General features: G+C 40.6%; 2 protein-coding genes across 3 annotated transcripts in view; one reads left to right on the top strand and one right to left on the bottom strand.

Annotated features, from left to right (window-relative positions):
* Positions 1–16,653, bottom strand: part of yes1 (YES proto-oncogene 1, Src family tyrosine kinase) — a 30,598-nt gene extending 13,945 nt beyond the window's left edge. Inside the window, exons 1-4 of the mRNA XM_069692352.1 lie at positions 16,214–16,653; positions 4,428–4,712; positions 3,031–3,130; positions 709–807 (exon numbers count right to left, since the gene is read on the bottom strand). Of these exons, the coding sequence (XP_069548453.1) occupies positions 709–807; positions 3,031–3,130; positions 4,428–4,704 (476 nt within the window). The 5' untranslated portion in view covers positions 4,705–4,712; positions 16,214–16,653. The remainder of the gene's footprint in view (positions 1–708; positions 808–3,030; positions 3,131–4,427; positions 4,713–16,213) is intronic.
* Positions 16,654–21,370: 4,717 nt separating this feature from the next.
* adcyap1b (adenylate cyclase activating polypeptide 1b) lies at positions 21,371–24,772 on the top strand. Of its 2 annotated transcripts, XM_069692345.1 has the most exons (5): positions 21,371–21,417; positions 21,850–21,977; positions 22,953–23,087; positions 23,506–23,610; positions 24,302–24,772. In XM_069692345.1, the coding sequence occupies exons 2-5, from the start codon at positions 21,874–21,876 to the stop codon at positions 24,483–24,485; spliced, it is 528 nt and encodes a 175-aa protein (XP_069548446.1). In that variant the 5' UTR covers positions 21,371–21,417; positions 21,850–21,873; the 3' UTR covers positions 24,486–24,772. The 2 variants fall into 2 exon arrangements, with proteins under 2 accessions (XP_069548446.1, XP_069548447.1); XM_069692346.1 differs by lacking the exon at positions 23,506–23,610.
* The last annotated feature ends 330 nt before the right edge of the window (positions 24,773–25,102 follow it).

Raw genomic sequence — 25,102 nt, 5'->3', positions numbered from 1 at the left:
GGCCATTCTACTCTCATTATAGCATAATAGTGTCTTTAGCTCGTTCCATTACATGTCAAAGCGCTATAAAATTGTTCATCACTAGAAATAAGTAAAACATTAGATTCCAGCTGTAAACAATCTAACTTTTCTTCTTTGGAAAGAGTAGACGGCCTAATTCAAGAAATCCCAACAAGTTCAGTCACGTTAGGAATTTTTCTCACCTCAGCCTTTTCTTTTCCAGACTAATTTGAAATCCTGTAAACTGTCAATGACAGGTACTCACTTCATACTGACGGCAAAGTTAATCACTTGGTGTATCCACTTTTCTTCTCTTTTTTTTTTGGGGATGAGTAGCTCAAACATCCAGCTATTAACAGAAATGGCCTTCAGCTAAAGAGAAATCAGGCCAAAACTGTGTAAAAGCAGCACAGTCCCTCAACGTTTCTGTCACACCGGATGAACAGCAATGATAATGCCACCGGCTCTCAGCGGCAATCCAGGGCTGCATTGTTTACACTCTCTGTCACCGTCTCCACGATGGGTTGGTCACAATGTGTGTCCGCCCAGCAGCAAGATTTCGTTTTAATCAAAGGAGAACTAAGTGAGCAGGGTGAGAGACGGGAAAATACGGAAGAGAAAATGAAAGTGAGGGGGCAACATAGCTTGTAAGATGACGAAGAAAGAGAGAAGCAGAGTGTTCAAAAAGATAATGATGTGAATTCTCACTCTTCAGCCTGTATGGAGTCGGCCGGAGCCACATAGTTACTGGGGATGTAACCTTTCTGGCCGGTGTTGATGGAGCGGGCCTCCCACCAGTCGCCTTCCCTGAAGAGAGGAATAAAGAAATCAGAGACACATAATACAGACACAGAGGCAGGACTGAAAAATACTCCTACTCTGAAATGAAGACTGCTGGTATAAAAGAGTACAAAGGTGTAAAAGAAACGAGGTCGTATTTTACGTCATCCAACCGAGTCAGAAACAAGTCATCATGACGGAGGTGGAGTTTAGTCACGACTTAAAAGCCATGTCACCATTTACTCAACTAAAACTATCAGTTTCACAATGTAAAAAGAAAACTGACATTCAAAGTTATAGCTAAGTACAAAGTATTACCTGCAAAATGATGGTAAGGTATAAGAAGTTAAAGTACTTTCACACTTTAAGTATTATTATATACAGCAATAAATGAATAGATTAAGAATAATGCAGCATTTAATCAAAACTCTTTGGTTTGTTATCAAAGAATTTATCATTTTATTTCTGTTGACCTCAAATCATTATTTAAATTCCACAAGTTTAGGAGGAAGATGCGTCTTTGTTGGAACTACAAACAACTTAAGCAACTAAAATGTGACAAAGTGTCCAAACTACTTTTTTGTGGGCTGGAAACTATGAGTGTTTCCCATCATATGATATCAATTATATCATTTTTAATATGTAAAAAAAAAAAAAAAATCTGTATTGTAATAACATCAATATTCCAATTCGTTGACACAATAACAACTTTATACCATTACACAGTGTTACCGTTGTTCTTGCTTCGTTTTTAGTGAATGTTTGAAGACAACATCTTGTGTTTGTGCTGACATATAAAACTATAACACCATTTTTGTGTGTTCTTGAAATGATAATAAAAGATTTTTGTATTTTGTCATCGTGTCAAGAATATCGTGATCGCCTTGAAATATTGCGATATAATTTTAGGGCCATAAGTTTATTGTGTGTTTTTATATCAAATATTAACCTCAAAATATCAGGTAACTGTAGCTGTCAAATTAAAAGTACATGAATAAAAAAACTACAGTTTTTCTTCTGAAATGTCCTGCAGTAAAAGTAACAGAATATAGAAAAACTTCAAAAAAGTACGAGTCCCTTTAAAACGATAAAACTTAAGTAAATGTACTTGGTTAGTTTCCATCAAGGATTTCGGGTAATTGCGTATTTATTGGAAGAAAAAAATAAACTGATAAATGCTGATACATATCTGGAACAGTAAAATTACTGACATTAAAAAAAAAAGTCTGAAATTGTACTCTTGATATGAACTCTATTTCCACAGTTTCACACTTTGAAAATCACAAAACCAATTTAAAAAAAAAAAGAGTTTAACTTTTTAGAGGCCTACAGAAAATAAAATAGGAAAAAAAACAGCAGAACTGTTGGTACATTTAACAGCAGATGTGAGAGCTTAAATTTAGAGGGGAGGAACTGAGATGTAGAGAGAGAATCTGTTTAGTGGCATTTTGGAAAACTTCAGCCAATCTGTCCTCCTCCTCCCACCTCCTCCCTGAAAGCAGATGGCATTTTCAATTTCACTAAAAAATAACAATGAGAACATACACAGCGGTAGGATGTGATGTGATCAATGAGGAGAACACAAATTGTGAAGCGCTTGGAGCTCTGCCTTCTCTCACACCTGTGCACACGGGGTAAAAGTAACAGAGTATAGAAAAACTTCAAAAAAGTACAAGTCCCTTTAAAACTATAAAACTTAAGTAAATGTACTTGGTTGGGAGGGGGGGACGGGACAATAGGCTGTTACGATCAACATCACTGAAGTGTAGTTCTGGAAATTAAGATACTTTCATGCTTGTTACAATCAAAGATTAAACTACATTGCTTTCAACATTATTTAACTGAAGAAAAAGAGCAACTATGTACAAATCTAACTGATTCCATAATATTCCAAGGAATTTGACCTTCGGGCATATTGTCAGTGTACAAATAAGAAGCAGGCTTTTAAATCTTAGTTTTACAAACTTATTTTATTTGGAGGATTTTGAGGAAGTTTTACTGACTGAGGAAAGTAGTGTATGTTTTAACACCGTGACCCAAATATTGACTCCCTAAACCAGAGCAATGATTTGTGCCTGGAGAAAAAGGAAAAAAAAGCGATGACAGCTAAACAGATGGCCTGATAGAGGAACCCATTAACCCAGACAGAGCACAGCCTTAACATCAGACCTGAATACAATAAGGGATTAAAACGCACACGCAACCATATCCGCACAGCGGTCTGCCAGTGTAAAATGCAAATGCACTCACGTGTTGTTGATAATCTGAAAGCGATCCCCTTTTTTGAACGACAGATCGTCCGACGTCCTCGCTTCGTAGTCGTACAGCGCCACAAAAAACGTCACGCCGCCTGAAAACAAGAGCAACAGGGATTAATGTGCGCGTGGAGTCGCTTGCTGATTCCACCGAGCCGGAGAAGGCCGGCGGATTCCTTTGATCAAGTCGTTTCTTTTTATGTCGAAATGTTGTCCAACAAATGAAAACCTTCAATAGAACACATCCAAAATGCTCATTTCTCCTCCGTTACTTTTATGAAATTTCATATTTGATTCAAGGTTTCATCGGGTCTCGTTTTAATTAACAGATGAATACAAAAGATAAAGACTGGTGCTAAATCAGAAAACACAACTTCTATTTTAAACTCTCCATTTTCTTTTGAAATATCCCACTTCCTGTGCCTCGGAGCCCGGTCTAAAACACAAGCAGCTCTCTACACTTTGATTTAGTTTTAAGAACTCATCAGGGAAACCGAATAGTCCCTCCGCTGTCCTCAAAGTCAGCGGTATCCCTTCAAATCGGTGACTCCAACTGATGTTATTTAATCTTTTACGTGTCATGAAAAGAATTGACAAGCGACGGAGAGCAGAGAGACAACAGGCCTCCGATATGTTTATCTTGTGGAGGAAATCCGAGTGTTCAGGATTAGATCTACAGCCGCCAGATTCCCCTCGCCGAGGCAGCGAGAGAGGGACTGAGGGATGCGAGTGTGCACGAGTGTGTGCTTTGGGAGGAAACGTCCTTCTTTGTAGTGCATATTTACTGTATAATTTTCGCATCCAATCTACGACGATCCTCGTGTCACCGGGAGTCCTTTTCCATCACCGACACATCCTTGCCCCCAAAAGTCTTTCTTATTATTGTTGGAAATCAAAACTTTCAGTGTGCAATGAGAAAAGCCGTTGAATTCAATGCATGCAATTAGTTTTTTTTTCTTTTGGCTCAGGAGAGGCCATGCCTGCTGCATTGCTTCCCATATTATAGACCTATTTTGGGCTTGTGTTGAGCCTTGATGTTTTGGCTGACTTGTTTCAAATGTCTAATTTGCATAACATCTGCTGCTCATAACATCCTCTGCATGACAAATGTTCAGCGGAGTTTATTCTGAAGTTGCACACCGTTTTCCACATAACGACAACAGAATGAAAAGTTAAAACACTGCAGAGGAAAATTATAACGTTATAGGTTGTGTTCGCAAATTAGTTAAGTACATTTCTATTTAAAAAAAAAAAAAAAAAAAAAAGCAGCGAAGCCCGTTCAATGGAGTTCCTTCTCTAAAGGTTTACGTCGTAAAGTTATGTGAATATATTTGCCGAAAGACTACGCCCTGTTTTCATGAGTCGTCTGAAAGCTTAAAACCACACACTGACCTGTGATGACGCCGGGAAAGGGACTGCTCACGGCCACTGAGGTGAAGGAGGCGCCGCCGAAGGGAGTCATGGCTGAAGACGCCCCGCCAAAGGGTGTTAGGGCGGCAGCATGACTGTTGTAGCTGTTGTTGTGTGTCTTCATAGCTGGTGAGTGACCCATCAGGGTGGGGTCGGGCCCGTAATGGCCCAGGTGGGAGTTGACCGGCGTGGCGTTCGAGTTGTCGGGTCGGTACTTCAGCGCCGGGCCCTTGTCCTCTTTACTCCTGACGCAACCCATCGTCAAGCCTGCAGGGAAGAGGAGGGAAGAGGAAGACCTGAGGATCGGATTACAGTAAGGAGTTGCGTTGGCGGTGAATCATACGAAGCGTCTACAGACACACCGCACGTGAACAAAAGTCCAGTCTTGTCTTTCCCTAGTTTCGGCCCGCGCCTTATTAGTCGTGTCTTACAACCATCAGAAGGTGGCGGTAATGCATCTAAAAGCTTTTTTACAACTGCTATTATACAACAAAAGAAGAAGAACACGTTCTCACCAGGCTCTCGTGGCGCTGAGATTAGATGCTATGATTTTAAAAACAGTGTCCCCCTCTGAACATCAACTACCAGCTGTAAATACAGTGTAACTTTAAAGGGAAGGAACAGTATTTAACAAACATTTTATGAATTAATCCGACAAAGAAACGCATCCAAATGTGCTAACTGGGAGGTTGAATATTGTGAAAACATTAGTCATTACAAATAATGTATACCGAGATTTTTTTTAATAAAGTGGATGTGCATAAGATAAGAAACCCATCAAGCGCTTTGTTAGAACCTCAACACAACTTGAAGGTATAAAAATGTTAAAGAAAGAAAAAAAATGTATATAAAAATAAATGCAATAAGAAGCAGTAAAAGCAACATTGTGTTGACAATATATGCAGTGAAAGGAAAAGCAATAATTTATACTACTAATACAAAATTAAGTAAAACAAAATTAGCCTTCCCCGTTTCCCACGTGGATGCTTCATAATGTCTCTAAGTTTCTTTAAAAAAATATATGATAACATCCTTTATAATGAGGCTTGGATGAATGTCACCAATGGAGAAAAACAATTATATTGTTCAGCAGCCTCAAGGATTTTGGAAAGTTAAAACCTTAACAATCCAAAGACTGCGAAGCCAACGACTGACCTCAAAGGACTTCCCAAGTCCCAACGAAAGCCTGCGAAGCCAGCGCAGCTAGAAACTCTTTCAGCCTGTGGCCAACTCTCCCCGCTGATCACGCTGCGCTGACACAGATTTGAAAAGGGAAAAAAGCCCTTTAGCATTAAGAGCTGGAGCTCATCCCTCCTGAGCTCACTGATACATGAGATCTTGTGTGTGTGTGTGTGCGCGCGCGCGTGTGTGTGTGTGTTTGTGTTTGTGTGCTGTGTGCGCGTCCTTCACTTTGAGGACTTTTGAGGGAGGAGAAAATGTAATGTTTTGACTCATGAGCAGTTTTAAGGTCCGGCCCTAGTTTCCACGACAGCGTATCGTCAAGGATTCACGTGGAGCACGTTGTCATCGGGCCCTCGTCCACGGACGTCCGCGTTCTGCCCAAAATTTGCCCGGCCGTTGACCGCGCGTGCGCCAGACGAGCGAACGGGACGCACGTTTCCTGCCCTATATTTACGCCACGACAACGCGTCCTCGGCCGCAGCGCGTGCAGAAGCGCGTGCCCGTCCGTTGTCCGTCCGCCGCGGTCCGCGTCCTTCCTGCGGTACGACCGGGGCTCGAGCCGTTCGACTTTGCCGTCAGCCACGGCTTTCTTTGTCAAATTATTCGTGTCTCTTCAGACCGTGCGCGTTTTGTCCACAAACTGAAACAAGCTGCCGCTTCACAGCAGATAAACACTCGACTCCGAGACCGCTCCACTTTCGGTGACTCATATCCAGGCGTTCGTTAAATGTCGAGACAGAGTCTGGAGTGGCAGGTCGCGCTGGTATTTGTAATAGAATAATAAAGGTGTGTGCTGATCAGGAGGGAGATAGAAGGCAGCGGGCTACAGCGTCAGTGTTTGAAGCGTCAAATAAAAAGAAAAAACAAAAATAAAAAAGATGAGGAAATGATTGCAGTAAAGGATCTTTGGCCAGAGTTCAACGTTCACTTTTAGGGCGGCAGCTTTCGGTTGGCAAAAATGAAAATACGGTTGCCATTTTTAGTTGCCTTAAATTTGGAGCAATTTGGATGGTATGAATGAATCAGTTTACAAAATGTTTTCACCCCAAAGTCAAGCCGCTTCATTTACTTCCCCATTATCTCTAAAAAAAAAATGTGTGAACACGAGTGAACACAAACACACGCATGCAGCGCTGTCTTGTTCAGACCAGCTGCATCATTGATGCAACAAATATATATATTTTTTAATTTATGGTGTGCACGTTTTTGCTTTTTGCTCTAACTTTTTATAAGTCAAAAAATAGTTTCCACTGATAGCAACAAAGTGCCCACAACTAGTTGCCTACTTTTTTTTTTTTTTTTTTTTTTTTTTTTTTTTTAGCACTGCAGCTGCTTTGTAACGTTAACCTTTCTACTGATGTGTTAAATATATGTTTCTTGCTGGGGTTATTTTTATGTGGAAAAAGAATATGTCCCTGTTTCTTTTTTTGAAGTAAAGCTTGAAAGCAAAGTTGAAGAGTTTTAGCTTGTTTGGTCTTTTCTCTCATGCTTGATTTTATCTCATGGGACGATGTCAATGTGTGACATACAGCTCGAGGGATTAGTCAATTAGCTGATCATCACAAAAATAAACTGGCAAATATTTACATATCCCATTCATTGTTCGTGTCACTTTGTCAACGTGAACACGGTCATCTTTATGTGTAGCGCACCGTTGCTCTGGATCAGAAAGTAAAAGGCAGATTGTAAACACAGTGACGCTGGTGAGTATAAAGCACGACACGGCCCGATCAATAACAACACGTGTCCTGCGTTGCAGAAATGATATCAGCTTTCCATTACAACCTTCACCATAGACACCTCCAACAGGAGTCCTCCTTAACCCAAAGGTCGAGTAGAAATCCAGTCAAAGGTCATCAGCACCAACAGACAACAAAACGCCAAAGACATGAGATGCTCAATTTGTTCTCTCAAACTAGAATCAAGATCAACCTCCTTGGTATACACACACACACACACACACACACACACACACACATACATACATATATATATATATACACACACATACACATACGTATACATATATATATATATATATATATATATATATATATATATATGTATATATATATATGTATATGTATACATACATCTCATGTAATATATATATATACTTACAACAAGTATGGCCTTGTGAACTAGACTTGCTAGAGCTCATGAGGGTCAACGATCAATACACAGATCTATTCACGAGATGGAAGGTGAATCGACTTCCTCCCACTGAACAAACAGCAGTGACTGAAAGCGGTAGCAGCTGAAATAAGACAGTTGGATGAATGATGGTGAGAGAAGGATAGATGGAGATCAATTATCATAAATGACACTGAGAAAAATCAAAACAGCAGGAAGCACAGTGCCCGAGGCAGACGGACACCGAACAGTACGGTAATCCTTAAAATCACAACGAGCAGCCATCTCACTTCAGCAGCTGACATGTTTTTATTCTGCTCTCCCAGTTAACCACCGTCAGCATTTTTGTATTTAGCTCCATGATTATCTGGCACGTTTAATGCTCAAACATGCGCCACAAGCAATAAGGTGAGTGGATGTTATTACAAAACAAGAACAAATCAAATAAAACTATTATCATAAAATCATTAGTCCAAATCATTGTGGGCGAGCTGTTAATGGTCTTTTCAGGATCCAGACATCCTGCGTAGGGACTGTCAGCGCAGACAGGATAACCACTAACAGCTGCTGACAGCATGCGAGCTGTCCTTACTTCAAAGACATGTCAAGCTTAGTTCACCAATGTTTCTTGGCCTTGACATGCTCAAATGAAACTGCACAAAGAATATGCATAAATGTTTAATACTCTCTTAACTTGTTAGTAAGCTGACAATTAGTTGATTAATCGATAAGTCTTTCAATCGAAATTGAATTGCAAAAATACAAATTATTTCTGCCTATTTATTTTGAGAGCTGTTTTTAAGCAAACAAGTATCAAACAATTTTCAGTCCGAGCTGCTTCAGTGTAACAATTAACTGCATATTTTAGTCCTGTGATTGTAAACTCATTATTTGTTTGTTTTTTTGTACTTTTGATTGTACAAAACAAGCGATCTGAAGAGTTTAAGGAAATCCTCGAAGTTTTTTACGATATTCCAACATTTTACAGACGCAGTGATTTTCTGAAAGTCTGACTGTCAGATTCATTGGTGATAAATTAATTCTACTTGCAGCTCTGCTTTAGTCATCTGAACTTCCTGCTGCTCCTTGTTTTATTCTCCAACTCTGTGCAGGCCGAACCATAAAACCGGTATATGTCGTGTCATAATAAAGGCCACTGACGTCAGAGCGGAAACCAACATAAACATGACAGTCACCTTTGACCCTATCCCATCACACACGTTAACCACTGCATTGTTTCCAAATGTCCACAACACTTAGTGCCTGAACTTAAAAGTAATACTACGGCAAACCAACAGCTGACCTGAAAGAAAACAGTGAAACAGTTGAATCAATGGTACAAATCCTTAACTCTGTCTTGGAAGTAAATACTCCAGGATGGGGCTGATGCATGTAAAAAATATGACTTCATGTACACAGATTCTGTCTTAACTAGCCACTGATGTAATTGAGCATGACGTGAACTGCAGGTGGAATTGCTGCTTCAAGATAAAGCTAACTATCAGGATCAACAGATGGAATAATGTTCTCAACTCGAGTTGGATCCTGAGTTAAAACATTTAGTCAATAGTCTCACTTTCTGTTTAGGAAACTTCTGATTCCTATTCCAAAAGTCAATAATATAACACAGAATCTCCTTTATGAGGGGCATTTAAAACCATTAAGCATCCAGATGATCACTCCCTACATGGCCATTAGTTGATCACAAGCCCGAGCGAGCCCACATGATCTGGCATGTTCAACCAGTGCAAGAGCCACAACTTTCAGTTTGGATCCTGGGAAGTGGCCTGGGGCAAAATCTAGCCTTAAAACAGGGGCATCATATTAAAAAGAGCAGCTTGTTTTTACAATGACAACTTGAGAGCCTAAAGAGGTTGCTTAAGGGCTGACATTTTGCTGCTGTCTATATCCAAAAAGTAATCTTTCTTAACCACCTCAATCCCCGAAGTTCTGGTTAAGTCTGTACAACTTCCTCCAACTGGGAATTGCGCTGAGAAAAAAAAAGAGAGCAGCTCACCTCTCCCTGTTTAGTAGCACAGAAGAAAGGCTTCTGGTTTCCTCTTTTATCAGGCCCCTCTACCTTTTGTTATGGACAAAGAGAAAGTGTCTTTTGGTGCTCCCCCACAGAGGACACCACACTCACAACCCCCCCCACCCCGAACTACAGACTCCTATACACATGCCTACAACACTAAGCAGCACCAAATGCTAATGGGGAGACACACACACACACACACACACACACACACACACACACACACACACACACACACACACACACACACACACACACACACACACACAGTCCTGACCGTGGAACCTGTAAAGCCCAACAATCAAACCAACCGACTTCTCCAAATAAGAAAACCTAAATTAAACCACTGTACTAACCATCATATGCAGTTTTGTGAAACAGTATGATAACGTTTGTAGCCATGAGGAAGATTACCGCCAGCGGTATTTTCTAGTGTGACAAATCTGCCAAAACTAATGACGTCTCAAATCGACTTTACAGCAAATCAAATTACCGGCAGATTATTGTATCCTCTCTCAGATGACTTCCTAAATGAGGCAGCTACAGAGACAATGATATGAGCTGAAAGAAATGCGCCATTCTCCTGGTGGCTCCAAGGGAGCACAGTAAACGGTGCCTCCAGCTCGCACAGGGATGTGGGTCATGGACTCGCAAGCGCTTCTGTAAACTGCATGTTGCCTGTGAAAACCACGCAGCTTTAAAACCCAGAGTCGAGCAAGATCTCAGCGTTGTGGTTGTTTTTCTGTTCATCCTTTGGGTTTTTAAATCGGCCTGCCTAGGTTAAGAAGTAAGAGTATTTTCTCAACTCATAAATAGGGCCGAGTTCCTAAACTCAACTTTTATGACACCGACCGAACTGCTTTGGTCCTATGCGGTACCGAAAAATGTCTCGTTATTTGCTACCGAATTCTGATACCGTTTAGTTGCGTCTATGCAGGTGTATATCTCATCACCGTCAGTGAGCCACAGTATTCACCACGAGTGGCCTCTATGTGACTCAATCAATTTCAGCGTCGGTGAAATGAAGACGTGTTATTTCAACTTTTTTCAAACAGATTTCTGCCCGAACGCCTGCAGTAAATGCTGTGCTGCAGTAAATGGGAGGCTTTTATGTCGGCACCTGTAAAGCTATTATCTACTGACGGCATGTAAATTGCCGAGTGAACATCTGCAAATTGTAGCATTTAGCGATAACTTGCATGTGAGGTGAAGGTGTTTAGGGGATATCTGTTCGTTGTAGCCACAGAAACCAACCTAGGTTAGCCTCTCCCCCTCTAAACACTAAAGATTTGCACTGTAATATGTCATCATTGATTTGTCATCAAGGAGTTGAACATTTCTGAACAACACCCAGATGTAACCATATAGAAACTCGTATTTTCCACAGTTTAAATATTCTAAATTTAGAGATAAATGGCACTGACGATTAGTTTTGACCTCAAATACCTCCCAGGTTAGTTAATCAATGTCTGGTATCTTATATTTTACGCAAATTAAGATGTATTTTAACTCCCTTACATGTTACAGACCAAACAATTGATACATTAACAGAGGAAATCATTGGTGTAATGATCAATAATGACCATAATCATCAGTTGCAGTTCCTCAAGAGAGATTTGAGGAAAAAAAAAGAAGAAGAAGGAAAAAAGCAATGCATTGAATATCCCACACTGATTTATGAATAACTTCACTTCCAGACATTCTGTACAAGAGCTCCCAAAAGGCACTGGTATGTGTTCAAATGCTGGAGCCAGACTCCATCCAAGGACATGTGACATGTGAGGCTGTGTGCCAGACTGCCAGTGATGCCGTGTCAGATTAAAGGAGACACAGGCTGCTGCTTCCCACAGGGCCCAATACAACAATGCTGCGCTGCAGGCGGGAAGCTTTTTCTGCAGCCGGCACGCAGCAACATTCAGGCGAAAATAAATTCCACCTCTGCATGTTATCATTCCTAACCGTTTGCCTCGCACACTTTTTTGTTGTTGTTTGTTTTTACACCGAGCCGAGACTACAGGCTTCCTCACAAGACTCCGGTCTGTTTGTGTGACCCAGTTACGCAGTCACTAGAAAGATCTCGGAGCTTTACAGCGGTGACACCGACAGCGCTGTCATCTCAGAAGAAAACCGGTGCAATCGGGGAATTTCAAGAGGGAAAAGTGGAAGCAAGACAGAAACACGAGGTAATCGGAGAAAGGTTTAGAGCAATTTAGCCGGTGTGAGGTCGGAGTCAGTGGAGCAGAATGACAAATGTGTAAATGAAAAGAAAACCCAATCCAGTCCTCATGTACTTCGTTATATTTAGTTTTAATGTCAGCCAAGTTGTGTGTTATTATTTGATCGCACAGATTTCAGAGTGTCTGCTCTTAAAAGATGGCGGTGTGTAGCGCTGACAGCAAAGACACGGTATACATGTGGTGTTATTGAAAACGTAAGAAATCCGGATGGGGATTTGACCTCCATGATGTTTTAGTACTAACCCAAAAGTGCCAGTTGAACAGATTGATAAAAATGTTTTCGTACTCAAAGCTATCGAGGTGTCAGTTATTGTTTTTGACAACTCTATTCAGGTATTTGTAGTTTACATGATTGTGAACATTTGTGATATTTGTCTGTTTTTGTTTCAGATTAACTTCACAATAGATTTTGGAAGTAGGACGAACATAGGTTCAAGGCCGTGTTCAGACAGAAAATAATCCTGTGTAAAAACAAAAAAAAATACAGCTCCTTCCCGCCAATACAAATAAATAAATAACTACTACAAATCCTACCATAAATCCGACTACATCTGGTCGTATTTTTGCATTATGCAGGCCAGCATGCTACTCGAGCCGTTCTGACCCACAATCCTTTGCGCAGCGGAAGATACGTCACATCGACTGACAGTTGGTGGCACTGATGCTCCGCCCGCTAAACGGATCGGACTTATGTGACAAAGTGGGTCAAAGTCACATTTTTATGATGAAGTAGTATGTCCCAATTGTACACATACTGCATGCAACAGCATGTACTTTTTCAGGGTAGCTGCAGTACGTACTAAAAAGTAAAAAGAAGTAGCGTGCGATCCAGGGAACGTTTCAAATATGGATGTTGCCGCAACAAAACTACAAATTCTAAAACACAGATGCTTCACGGACATTTTTCAACCCAACGGCACAGAAGATCTATAAAATAACCACAGTTTTCATTTGGACACCCCCGATTAGTGTCACCCAATACAACATCAGACCAAATGTGAAATATAGTCAAAATCTCACCTTCTGTTCTTAAGTTTTGGTGTTGAAAAAAATGGCCAGAAGAGAGTTTGCACAACATTACGTCGCAGTGAAGTCGACCTTTTGGATATGAAATGTCAACACTTCAGCATCTTTTCCTGTTAGACATATGCGGATTTTGTGAGTTCGCAGTGACCTTTCAACTGGCATGTGAGCCTCGAGTCCAAATGAATGTTTCTGCCAAACTCGAACCAATTCCCTTTAAAACAGACGAATGGACTACTCGCAAAAATAATGTCTCCAGCTGCAGCTCTCGACAGCATAAAAAGTGGGATAATCTGATACCTCAAATTTAGCTAAAAAAAAAACAAAAAAAACACATTGTGACTTTTACCAAGATGCTAGGCCAATCAAACACGTGCAAGTAGAAATTCCCGGTCAATTACGACCAATTCTACCGTTTACCTCGTGATCTTTGCGATGAAAGACAAAATAACTGACACAGTGATATATTGATATCTAAAAAGGGCCTCATTTTTACAAACCACTGTGTCATTGCTTCATCATAACAATCAGTTACTCTAACCGGGCTGTTTTTAGTCTAAACACCCACAATGGTTTGTACGATGTCGAATCTCAAAAGTGTTTACGGTTGTTTCAAATGGCTGCACACCGAGGCGGAGTGAAACGTCGGCGAGGAGACATGCTGTCGTTTAAAAACGGTGAACTGGGCGCAGACTTTTAGACAGTAACTCCAGAAAGACACTCTACAGTGTCGCATGAAAATTGTTGCAAATGGAACTAATGCCAAAGAGCCGAAGATACAGAAAGATTCGGACTCCAGCGGTTCTGATGAAGCACACTGGCTCCTAAAGTCTCTTGGACCTCCGACCACATTCAGTTTTCACAGCTGGGTGGGGTCAGGTGGGGTCGGGTGTGGTCGGGTGGGGCCGGGGGGGGTCAGGTGTACCGTGACCACACCCAGCTGTTTTGTAGATGAGTACAATCATCCCATGATACATCCCTGCTCCAAACAGCAATGAAAGAAACATGTTTCCACAATTAGATGGAAGGCAGGACCAGATTATTAGAGCGTAGTATTAGCTGTATTTATATATAAAAGCATGTTATTTGGTGATGAAAATAGGACTCAATCTGTATTATAACTCGAGTATTGAACCAGCGCTTTTGGAAATATTTAAAAGAACAACCCAAAATGGGTTTCTTTTTTTTCTTCTTTGGAAAACAACAACAAATTCTAATGTTTTCAAAATTTAAGTTAAGCTTAAAAATACCTTTAAAGGTTCAAATCGATCATTACAGTGTTGCTGATTTTATTTCCCACGGATCTTTTCCAGCACTGCAGGAAATGCCATCAAGGTGCTACCAAGCACCCGCAATAACTCAGGGCATCGAGAGTTTAATGACATGGCTCGAGCAAACAGCAGCACATTAAGTCCACAACCAAACTGCTCATACTGTTAAAAGATAAATCCAGGGCATAAGCCTGAAAGCTAGGTTCACCGACTCGCCAAGTAACACCGGCCGCAATCATAGAAAGATGAGAAGGTACCACGGGCTGCAAACCACTACTGGAGCATAACACGGCAATCGTCCGGGCACACTCACTTGAGGCACAGCGCGGTCTTATCTTCAGGGCAGCCTGCCATCGCTGCCAATCACATTGAGTGGAAGAGACTGGCGGGAGCGGGGGGGGGGGGGGGGAGGGTGGAGGGAGAGACTTCCTTCCGAATCCATTCATGGCATTGAGGCCACCTGCTGTGCCTGTCAAAGGCAAGAGTGAGGCTGGGAAAGAGAAAGAGCCATCTTCAAGCTATATAAAAAAAAAAAAAAAAGAAGAAGAAAATAAAAAAGAGCCCTTCTTGTTCTCTGTTGCCCACATCGCCGAGTGGGGATCTCGGAAATCTCAGAATACTCTTTTTGTCAACAAAAAAATAAATAAATAAAAAAATCCAAACATCTGTTGAGCTTGCCAACATGGGAGCGAGTGGCGTTGTGACTTTGGGCTTTCCACTTGTGGCACAACAGATTGGAGGCTTTTAATCAGCAAACTGTAATGATGATGTAGAGCTTGGTTCGTGCCACGAGGACACTCGAGGAGTATGCGAGGATCCTTCGTGCCACCAGTTAAATTCAAGCCCCTGAAACCCGGCCAACACCACCTGTTAGCGCTCCTCACCCCTCTCCCACCATTCCAGCTGTGTGTGTGCGTGTGTGTGTGTGTGTGTGTGTGTGTGTGTGTGTGTGTGTGTGTGTGTGTGTGTGTGTGTGTGTGTGTGTGTGTGTGTGTGTGTGTGTGTATTAAGGAGACACAACTGTCCAGCCAACTGCGGCTGTACTAACAGAAGGATTACCGTGGAGGAGGATTACTGTGGCACCGGAGTATATAAACACACCAACACACACATGCACCGACTATGTGGACACATACACACTCCACCACACAACACCACAACGGCATGCCTGCTTTTTACGCCTTCATACAGACAAATCACGACACTGTGTAAATCTGGGAAGTAGATTTGCACCTTCACAATAAAAGCGTGCGTTGATGAAGTTGAAACCTACTGCAAAAAGATTCAATTAGAAGTTGTCATTTTGAAAACTGTGTTGAGTGTTAAAGGCCTTTTACAGCTGAGGCCTAAAGCAGCTGATTTTTGTGTGCGTGTGTGTGTGTGTGTGTGTGTGTGTGTGTGTGTGTGTGTGTGTGTGTGTGTGTGTGAGAGAGAGAGAGAGGGGAGATAGAGCCTGGGTGAGGCAGAGAGAAAAAGGGGAGCTGGGCAAACTTTTATCATGTGAAGGGAACTCCCAACACAAAATAGAAAATGACCTTTACAAGCAACAACAAAAAAAGGTGTTTGTTGTATGTGTCATTTTGCTCATTTTATGGCTAAAACCTCAAATGCAGCCTTGTTCCAGGACGGTTTGGGATCCTTTTTTCTTCTTCTTCTTCTTCTTCATTTCGGCTTGTTCCACCAAATCAGAAAATAAAGCAGCTCAAAGCTCGAGTCCGGGGTCAGGATCAACAATGAAACGGACTTTTATTACGACTTAACGCAACGAGGAAACTCACCAGGGTCGTATCTCAACTTTCCTGAAGTGTCACACAACACTACCAGGCCCTCGTCACTCCACTTCCAAGACAAAATGAGACTTTTATTTCCCCGGATAGCATTTCTTACCTTGAAAAGCGACCTCAGCAGTGTTGGACTTCGGCTACATGCGTCCTGCGGTCTTTCTCTCTTTCCCCCCCCCCCTCCACCCCCCCCACGTTTTTATTTCACGTCGACAATCCAGAATAAGTGGAAACAGCCGACACGAGCAGTCTCTCTAACGTGGAATCTCAGTCTTCCGTCTGTCCCATACCGATCAACTACTTCACCAGCCCAAAGTCCTCCGCTGGGATCCTTTTTTGTTTTTTTTTTTTTTTGTTCCTCCACAGCGAGGACGCGCCGCCGGCTGACAAAGACCGCTTAATATGGCGCTGTAACCGCGCAGAGAAACGGCGAAAATATCAGAAATCACCGCCTGCTGATAGGTCAGGGTTGCCCCGAAAGACACACAACAATAGCCGGACTAGTACGGAGGAGCCGATGAGGCCAAAGAAGGAATCATGCTGCGTTCAGTACTCAGATTAAGCTCGGAAATTCGGCTTTTCACTATTAAAACCAACGCGTACCAGGAAGAGGAGGGCAGTGACTAAGTAGGCTACGTTTAGTTAAGTACTGTATTTGAGTACAGTTTTGAGGTACTTTACTTGAGTATGCTACTTTATACTTCCGCTCCACTACATCTCAGAGGGAAATATTGTAGGCTACTTTCTCCCCCACTGCATTGATCTGTAGCTTTAGTTAGGCTACATTTAAGATGAAGATTTACCACAATGGGTAAAATATAAAAGAGTTTAAAATACAACACATTGTTAAAGATTCAACGAGTGGTTTCCAATCTGACGTTTTTACAAAAAAAAACAGTGTGTAGCTGGGGTCACAATACAGATGATTATGAGTTTTTAACAGCTCCACCAAGTTGTGATTTTCTTCCCCATTAAACTACTCACGTGATATCATTTACAAAAATAATGTAATATCTCACCAAAAATCTAAAATGAGGAAAAAAAAATTCAAAAAACTGAAAACATATTTGTGGATCAAACTTTTTTTCTTCTTCTTCTTCTTCATATGACGACCCGTCAGATTTATCTGCTGTCCCTGTATAAAAAGTAGATCAAACTTGCTCCACTTGCAGCAGCTACAACAGTAACGTGCTGCTTACACACTGATGCTCCAGTTTTAATAATCTAATAATGTCATATAGAATAATATATATAACCAGAACAGTACTTTTACTTCATAACATTAAACTACATTTAGCTGCTAACACTTATGTACTTCTACTTACATTGGGGATCTAAATATTCTTCCAACACTAATTGTATATTTGTGATGCATTCAACCAAAGACTGCTTTACTCCCAGTTTTGGTTCAAATAAATTAGAAAGTCCTATGAATATCTTGAGATTCACAAGCAAAGATTGCAACAAAGTCTGTAAAAACAAACAACTGTATAGAAGAGATGTTCAATTTACAACTGTTTACAGTGTACACAGTGATTGTATACATTGTACACAGAGAGCAGCAAATAGTCACATTGGAGACAATAGAAGTACTTCATGTCTTGTCAATTGTCAAAATACTCAAGCAATGAATCTTTACTTCATTAATAGTTTTTGCGATGGTATGAATTATTTTACTTGCATGCCTTGCACCTTTTAATTAAAGCTTTTATTTTTTTTTTTTTTATATATATATATTCGCCCAAAAATATTCCAGCAGCAATTCTCAAATCACATCTCGAGTAGTTGAGTGAGAGAATTTAGACACATTTTTCCTTTCCTTTTTTCTTTGTCACTTTCCTCTAGGTTCATGCTAGTGTGTTCTATGATTTCCGACAGCACATGAATGTCACATTGTGTCCTATTGAATGGTTTTCCCGTGTGCCCAATATGGCCGACATCCCTGCCTCAAATTGAGGAGACTATCCACCATCTGGCTCCGGACCCAACAGAAAGAGCGGTTCACATCTTCCTCACTCAAACAAATCAAGTACAGGTATTTCTAAGATGTAGAATTAAGACGTAAAATGTAACATAAACGTTTTGTCGTGCCGTTTAACCTTTGAACCTCATTCACAATACGCAGGCGTATGGCGCCCTCTAGGTGTTATAAAAGGTAAAATGGGTCCACGATACCTCTGCACAGTAAGAATGGGCCTGTGTGGATTTCAGTTCAGGCTTTGTGGAGCACAGACTGTAAACACATGGTGTGTAATCCTTTTTAAACTGGTATTTGTACTATAACACTTCCAGAGTGCGATACAGGCTCTGGGCTTTAATTTCTTTTGGGAACACGATACAAGTCTGGGAGTCTTGAGTCTGAGAGGGGGAGATGCATCTTGAACACCAAGTAGAAATATGACTACAGGTATAAATAACACTGCAGGTTCAATATGTATGTGATTTATATACTGAGAGTTTTTGAAGTGATTTGCTGACCCCTGCTGACTCTGACTGCTCCGTGCGCAGGCGACACCGCAAGACAGCTCTTAAAAAGAGGACCCTGTGTACCAAACACAACTACGCACACACACACACACACACGCACACACACACACACACACACACACACACACACACACACACACACACACACACACACACACACACACACAAGCAAAACCTGTCCGTGTCAATATAATTGTTAGCATTTGTATCATTGCATATTTTCCATTGTTTTAATTGAACTAATTCTATTTTTCATCCACACATCACCTAAAACATCAGCTTGCATATTTGTGCGCTACATCTTTCAATGCAGTTTATATATATATAAATATTTTTTTTAAATATATATATATATATATATAAATAAATATATATAAAAAAATTATATAAATATATTTATAAATATATATAAAAATATATATATATATATAAATATACATAAATATATATAAAATATATAAACAATTTATATAAATATATTTATATATATAAATATATAAAAAAAAGATATATAAATATATATTTATTAAAAATATGTATATATATATATATAATATTTATAAATTATTTTTCTCATTTCTCTCATCTTTTTTTTGTTCCTTGTTAACTATATTGATCATTTTGCATCTTCAGGTCTCTCATGAACTGATCTGAGATGTTTAGCAGCTGTTGTTAGACATGAAGGGTGGCAGAAAAGAGCCATTTAAGACATATAAACAGTGCAATGAAATATCATGTAGCCTTCCCAGTGAAGCTCAATAGTTTTTACATAATTTTTTTTTGACCAGAAGTAGGACGGTTTTTAAATGTATTTGTTAGTATTTTACAAACACAATTGCCATCAGAATTATTTTAAACCACAATCATATCAACTTCAAGTTAAGTTGTTCTGCTGATAAAATAAAGCACACATTTGTTCTGCTGCAAGCGCCACTGCTTTTTGGTCATGCTTTGCCTCAGTGACGATGACTCAACCTCAGCGTGTTCGTCTTCTCTCCTCATGATGGCGCCGTTTGCTCAGGCTACTGTGCTGCGTCTGTACCTGCTGTACCGGGCCTAAATTTAGCAATCTGCTCCGTTTTAATCATATGGGGTTTAAGTTGTGCTCTTCATAGGAATCACGCCCCGTGGAAAAAAAAAAGTTGTGGATAGGCCCCTCTGGCAGACTGGCAGTGTTCGTCATAGTGCGTCAGCGTCAACAAAACGCTGACGTGAATCTCTCTCTTCTTTGGCAAACTCGTCAATTGGTTGGTGAGCTATAGGTCTGATTCAGTGTTGCACGGTGGTAAATCAAAAAGTGCGCTGACCTCCAGTTGGTGATTACAACGGGGCCCCCGACAGGCCAATAAAACTAATTCGATTTTTAGACGCGTCCACCCTCCAAATTAAAAGTCTCATATAACTTGCATCTGACCGACTCTCCTATAAGCTATTAATTGTAGCCTGTGTGATGAATAGTAATGCCGAGTTTACTCCACTGCAGATTTATTTGACTACAGTATCAGCAAAGAATTAGTCGCATATTACTGAGAAGCCGCAAGTACAAAGAGGTTGGACCTGTTTCCCCCCCCCCCCCCCCCCCAAAAAAAAAAAAAAAAAACCCACCAAATTTGGCTTCGTGACTCTCAGAGAATTAGGCCCAAGAGCTTCTTGGTTAACTGATGCATACATTACAGTAAAGCTACAAATCTTCTCTCATTTTATTTTTCGTTTTAACACGTAAATCAGCACATAATGACACAAGTAATATCAGAACAATGTTGGTGAAATGGGCGACTCGTTTATAGAGCCACGTAACTGTTGGAACAGGCATCCTGCGTCACCAGCCCGTGTTCAAATCAGATTATGTGCCTCGTTTATTTCGACAATCTAACGTGTAGGTCGGGACCTTAGTCCTGTCATTGCACGGCCATTAAATCCACCCCCACGATATCCAACGAGCAATTATTGGAAATGATAAGAAAAAGTCTGAAAGCCGCAATTTGAGAGGATTAATTTCAGCACTGGACAGCTCCGGACTCCCCGGAGGCCTTGAACTTGGCCAGCGGAAGCCTGATTCCCCCCCCCCCCCCCCTCCATCAGAACACTCCAGTCATATGAAACCACCAGCAGCAGAAAAAGATGATCATTTCCCAGCTAAGTCATAATCATCAAAGCATAATTAGACCAATTGGTGACGTGACCAAAAAAAGTAAGTGGCTCTTGCGGTGTGGACAAATTGATTTATATTGGCCGTCACATCACAAGTTCATGTATGCATTCACAACAGTTTCTGGGAGTTTTTTTTGTGTTTTTTTTTTTTCTTTAAAAAAAAGAAGAAAGTTTGGAAGTAAACTTCCATCTTAGGAGGGAGGTGGGGGGTGAGTCTGACGGATGCATCGATGAGGAAGGAACTGTACTATTATATTCCGGGAGGAAGACTTGATGACGTCTATAGCATCCTTAATGTGACTTATTGGAGGGAGGGGGAGGAGGAGGAGGAGGAGGGGTGGGGGGGTGGGGAGGCAAGGCTTACAATACATAGATAAAAATCCGAGGCAATCACAGCACAGGACAAAAGTTTGGAGCAACGATATGTAGACGAACATACGGTGCACTTTCCCACCCGAGTTTATGTTTCGCCTTCGCGACTGGTTGAGTCCTATTAATTGTGTATAAAAGTGAGGTAGGCTGTACTGAGGGGAACATAAGGAGACGACGGAGGCGCTTCAACCAGCAAAGAAGTGCCGTGAGAAAGATACCGTTTCTCTCACACACCACCACCACCACCACCACCACCACCATCACCACAGCCGCGCCCGGATCACAGCCTCCAGCACAGCGCTCTCCCTGCTATAGGTATGTGCTTTATCTACGGATTGTCTTAAGACTCGGACAAATCCAACGCTGGAAAGCGAGATAAAGTAAAGGAAATTATTATTATTATTATTATTATTATTTTTGGAACTGCTTGGAGATCCGCAATTTTTTTTTTTTTACTTTGGCGAGGCATGCAGAGGATCCGGTGTCTACACCGCAGTTTAACTTTTAAGGAAATGGGATGGAGAAAAAAAAAAAAAAAAAGCAGAAATAAATCTTTTTAGCTGGGGGGGGGGGGGGGGATTTAAGTCAACGGAAGATATGTTTATCCTGTTAATCTAAAGCAATGTATGTTCGAGCCAGCTTTTTTTGTTTGTTTGTAGTAGTATAGAAGAAGCAGCAGTCTGTGAATTTGATAAAAAACAAAGAGCAATTTTGTTGTTTTGAGTGACTAACCTGTGTTTTTCATTCCCGAACAGCATGGCCAGTTCGAGTAAAGCGACTTTAATCTTGCTCATCTACGGAATCTTAATGCACTACAGCGTCTTCTGCACACCTATCGGACTAAGTTACCCTAAGATTAGGTAGGTTTGCGCTTTATGGACCTTTATCGTGGTAGTTTTTGTTATTTGTCCATTGTTTATGTTGATCAAGACCCGATTTGTTCATTGCTGGAATTTCATTGTGATTTATCGTAAAGAAATTTCGATTTGGACACTTTGTTTGGAATAAGTGCACGCAATTACGCACAAACTATACGCGCGCAAATTCACATCACAGAATTTAGAAGAGCAACAAGGAAATGCAGTGATTTTAACTGACAGAAAATCTAGTCTTGTGTGGAAAATGGCTGTGGAAATTGTACAGAGATATCCGTCCGGTGGGACTGTTCACAGAACTCCCCTTATTAAAAAATGAGAGTGCAGTCAATGCAATGGATAGCCCTTTGGGATGACGGTGGACTGGCGTCACCAAGGAGAGGCGAGGCAAAACGAATAGGAGAGCTCTATCCATTTAAGATTTATTCTTTTTTTTTTTTTTTTTTTCTGCGAAAAGCATATCCATAATTTGGGCGTGGTTCTATTGATTTTAATTTTCACTGCTATTTGCAGCATTCTTTGAAACACAATTTTTTTGGTGTGTGTACACGCTTTTACTAAATATGAACATTTTCACACCCATTGTTTCGATTTTTAAATAATTAATGAGGCTGTAGCCTGTGTTAAGAGCAACAAATTGGAATCAAAATCCAATTTTCCCGAATTAAAAAAAAAAAATGTATTCAAAGAAAGAAAAAAAAAAAACCTTTGCACATTTAATACATTTTAAGGCTTTTTTGGGTCAAATATCTATAATTCGTTTTCTGGTCTTATTAAAAAAAAAAAAAAAAACACCCTCTGCATCCCCCCCTCCACCCCCGTTTTCTTTCTTTGTCTCTGCTGCATTTAACCTCCCACTGATTTTAAAAGCAGATGCAGACATTTGGCATTCTTTCACTGCTGCGTCCCACTTGTGCCTCGATCTAAATTTGTGATGAATCTTCTTCCTATTTTTTGCAGACTTGAAAACGACGCCTTCGATGAGGATGGGAATTCATTATCCGACATGGGTTTTGATAGCGATCAGATTGCTATACGAAGCCCACCATCCTTAAACGACGACGCCTACACTCTATACTACCCACCAGAGAAGAGGTACATGTGCTTTCCTATCACGAGAAAAAAAAAAAAAGAAGAAAAAAAAAAAAAAAAGAAAGCCTTGAGCTGGATTCCGTTTTAATGACTTCTTTGCGATAATGTTTGCTTGCTTTGTTTTCCCCAGAGTTTCTCATGTTATTTGTTCTGTGTTATTTTCATACCGAGTAGCCTAAAATGTTGATTCCAAGCTGTTGATAATGAAGATCGGCAGATACGGAAGGATATATAGCCTGTGTTGCACAAAGGCTGCGAAGGTTCCCGATTTAATTGCACCTGCTTGTGATATTGGACCTGCGGGTGGGTGTGGGGAGGGGGGGGGGGGCATTTTAGGCTACTTTGGATCATTTGTCTGCGCTTTTTTTTTTTTTTTTTAGTCACTGATGATCTATGTGTTTTTGGCGTTTTATCATCTCAGACCAGAAAGGCATGCTGAGGAAGAATTAGATAGAGCCTTGAGGGAGCTCCTGGGTCAGTTAACAGCGAGACATTATCTGCATTCTCTGGTGACAATTCGTTCAGGGTAAGGGCATTTCTTATAAGCGTTCACCTGCAGTCATCATTTTTTTTTTTTGTTTAATGTTTCTGCGCTGCACAAGTTCAGGCTCCCACATCACTGTCTGTCATTTTATGTGCGTGGTTTATTTTTTTTTGTATTTGATTGTTTCTTACTCCTCTATAAAAAAAAAAAAAAAAAAAAACAACAACAACCGTGTAGACATTTCCATCACACTTTTTTTTTTTTAATTTGGTTGTATTTTTGTTGTGGCGTGGCACTGCGTTCATGTCCTGTAAGAGCGAGGGTCAGTTTTGTGAGACTTTAAAATACACTGCAATTGATGTGATTAATCCATACATTGATTTTATTTGACCGAGCACTAATGAAAATCCATGCGTCAGAATATACAATGGGCTGTAAATTAATAATTGATAACTTTTCAAAAACGCTCAAATAACTGTTTCTTATCTGCTGTCTTGCTTTGGCTTTTTTTTTTTTCAACGAGAAAAAAAAAAAGGATAAAAGGCCCGTAAATGCATTTTTCATTATTATTGGCAACTTTGCCTCGTGGGAAGATGAAGAGACTGTCAAAGCTAAGATGTCAAAAAGAGTAGAAATCTGTCAAGAGGTTGCACCTTTAACAAATGTTATTATTATCTCTTCCCCCCCCCCTACTCCTTCCCCTCCCCTCCCCCTCCCCCCCCCCACCCTCCAGTGAAGACAACAGCATGGAGGAAGAGTCAGAGCCCTTATCCAAAAGACATTCAGACGGGATCTTCACTGACAGCTACAGCCGCTATAGAAAGCAGATGGCCGTGCAGAAATACCTGGCAGCGGTTCTGGGTAGAAGGTACAGACAGAGAGTTAGGAACAAAGGACGCCGACTTGCCTATTTGTAGCGTTGTTAAAGCGCCCAAACTGCCCTCCTGTGTATATACATCCAGTCGTTAAATCAAAGTCATTCAGATATATCTGACCAACCAGTGGATTGCTCCTGTGTTCTTTCAACATGTATTTATGTATGAAGTAAAGCCATTAAAATGAATATTTTAATAATAATATCGTTTTTTTTTTCTTTTTGTACAAAAGCACTTGATACCGCACAGTTATACTTTGTGGACCATATTGGATATTTTATTTTCATGTTAAGATGTTGAAAATAAAACACCCCCCCCCCCCCCGAAAACAAAGAAAAAAAAAAAAGAACGAAAGAAGAAATCAGTAAAAAAAGATAATTGTGCACCTTCAACGTTATGCGCTTGAAATCTTTAAAGGTCATCTACATATGCAGAAAATAAATAGATTTTAAAAAGACAATCAAAGTATTGAATGTTATACTTATTTTTGTAACCAACGTTCTATTTTTTTAGTGTTGTTTGTTTTCCAAACAGGCCCAAAGAAGCAGTGAGCATGCTATGTGAGGCATATCCGGCTTATTCTAAATGATAGATGTTGCCCTTGTCCACCCGTCTCCACGCTCCCTTAATGGGAGCTCTGTGGTTTGTATAGCTCGCTA

The sequence above is a fragment of the Brachyistius frenatus genome, unplaced genomic scaffold, assembly GCF_029030835.1.
Source record: "Brachyistius frenatus isolate BFR_SWC_R1_liver_20210118 unplaced genomic scaffold, ASM2903083v1 Contig_12, whole genome shotgun sequence".
Lineage (NCBI taxonomy): Eukaryota > Metazoa > Chordata > Actinopteri > Embiotocidae > Brachyistius > Brachyistius frenatus.
The sequence above is the reverse complement of the archived record's forward strand: the minus strand, read 5'-3'. Positions and strand labels throughout refer to the sequence as shown.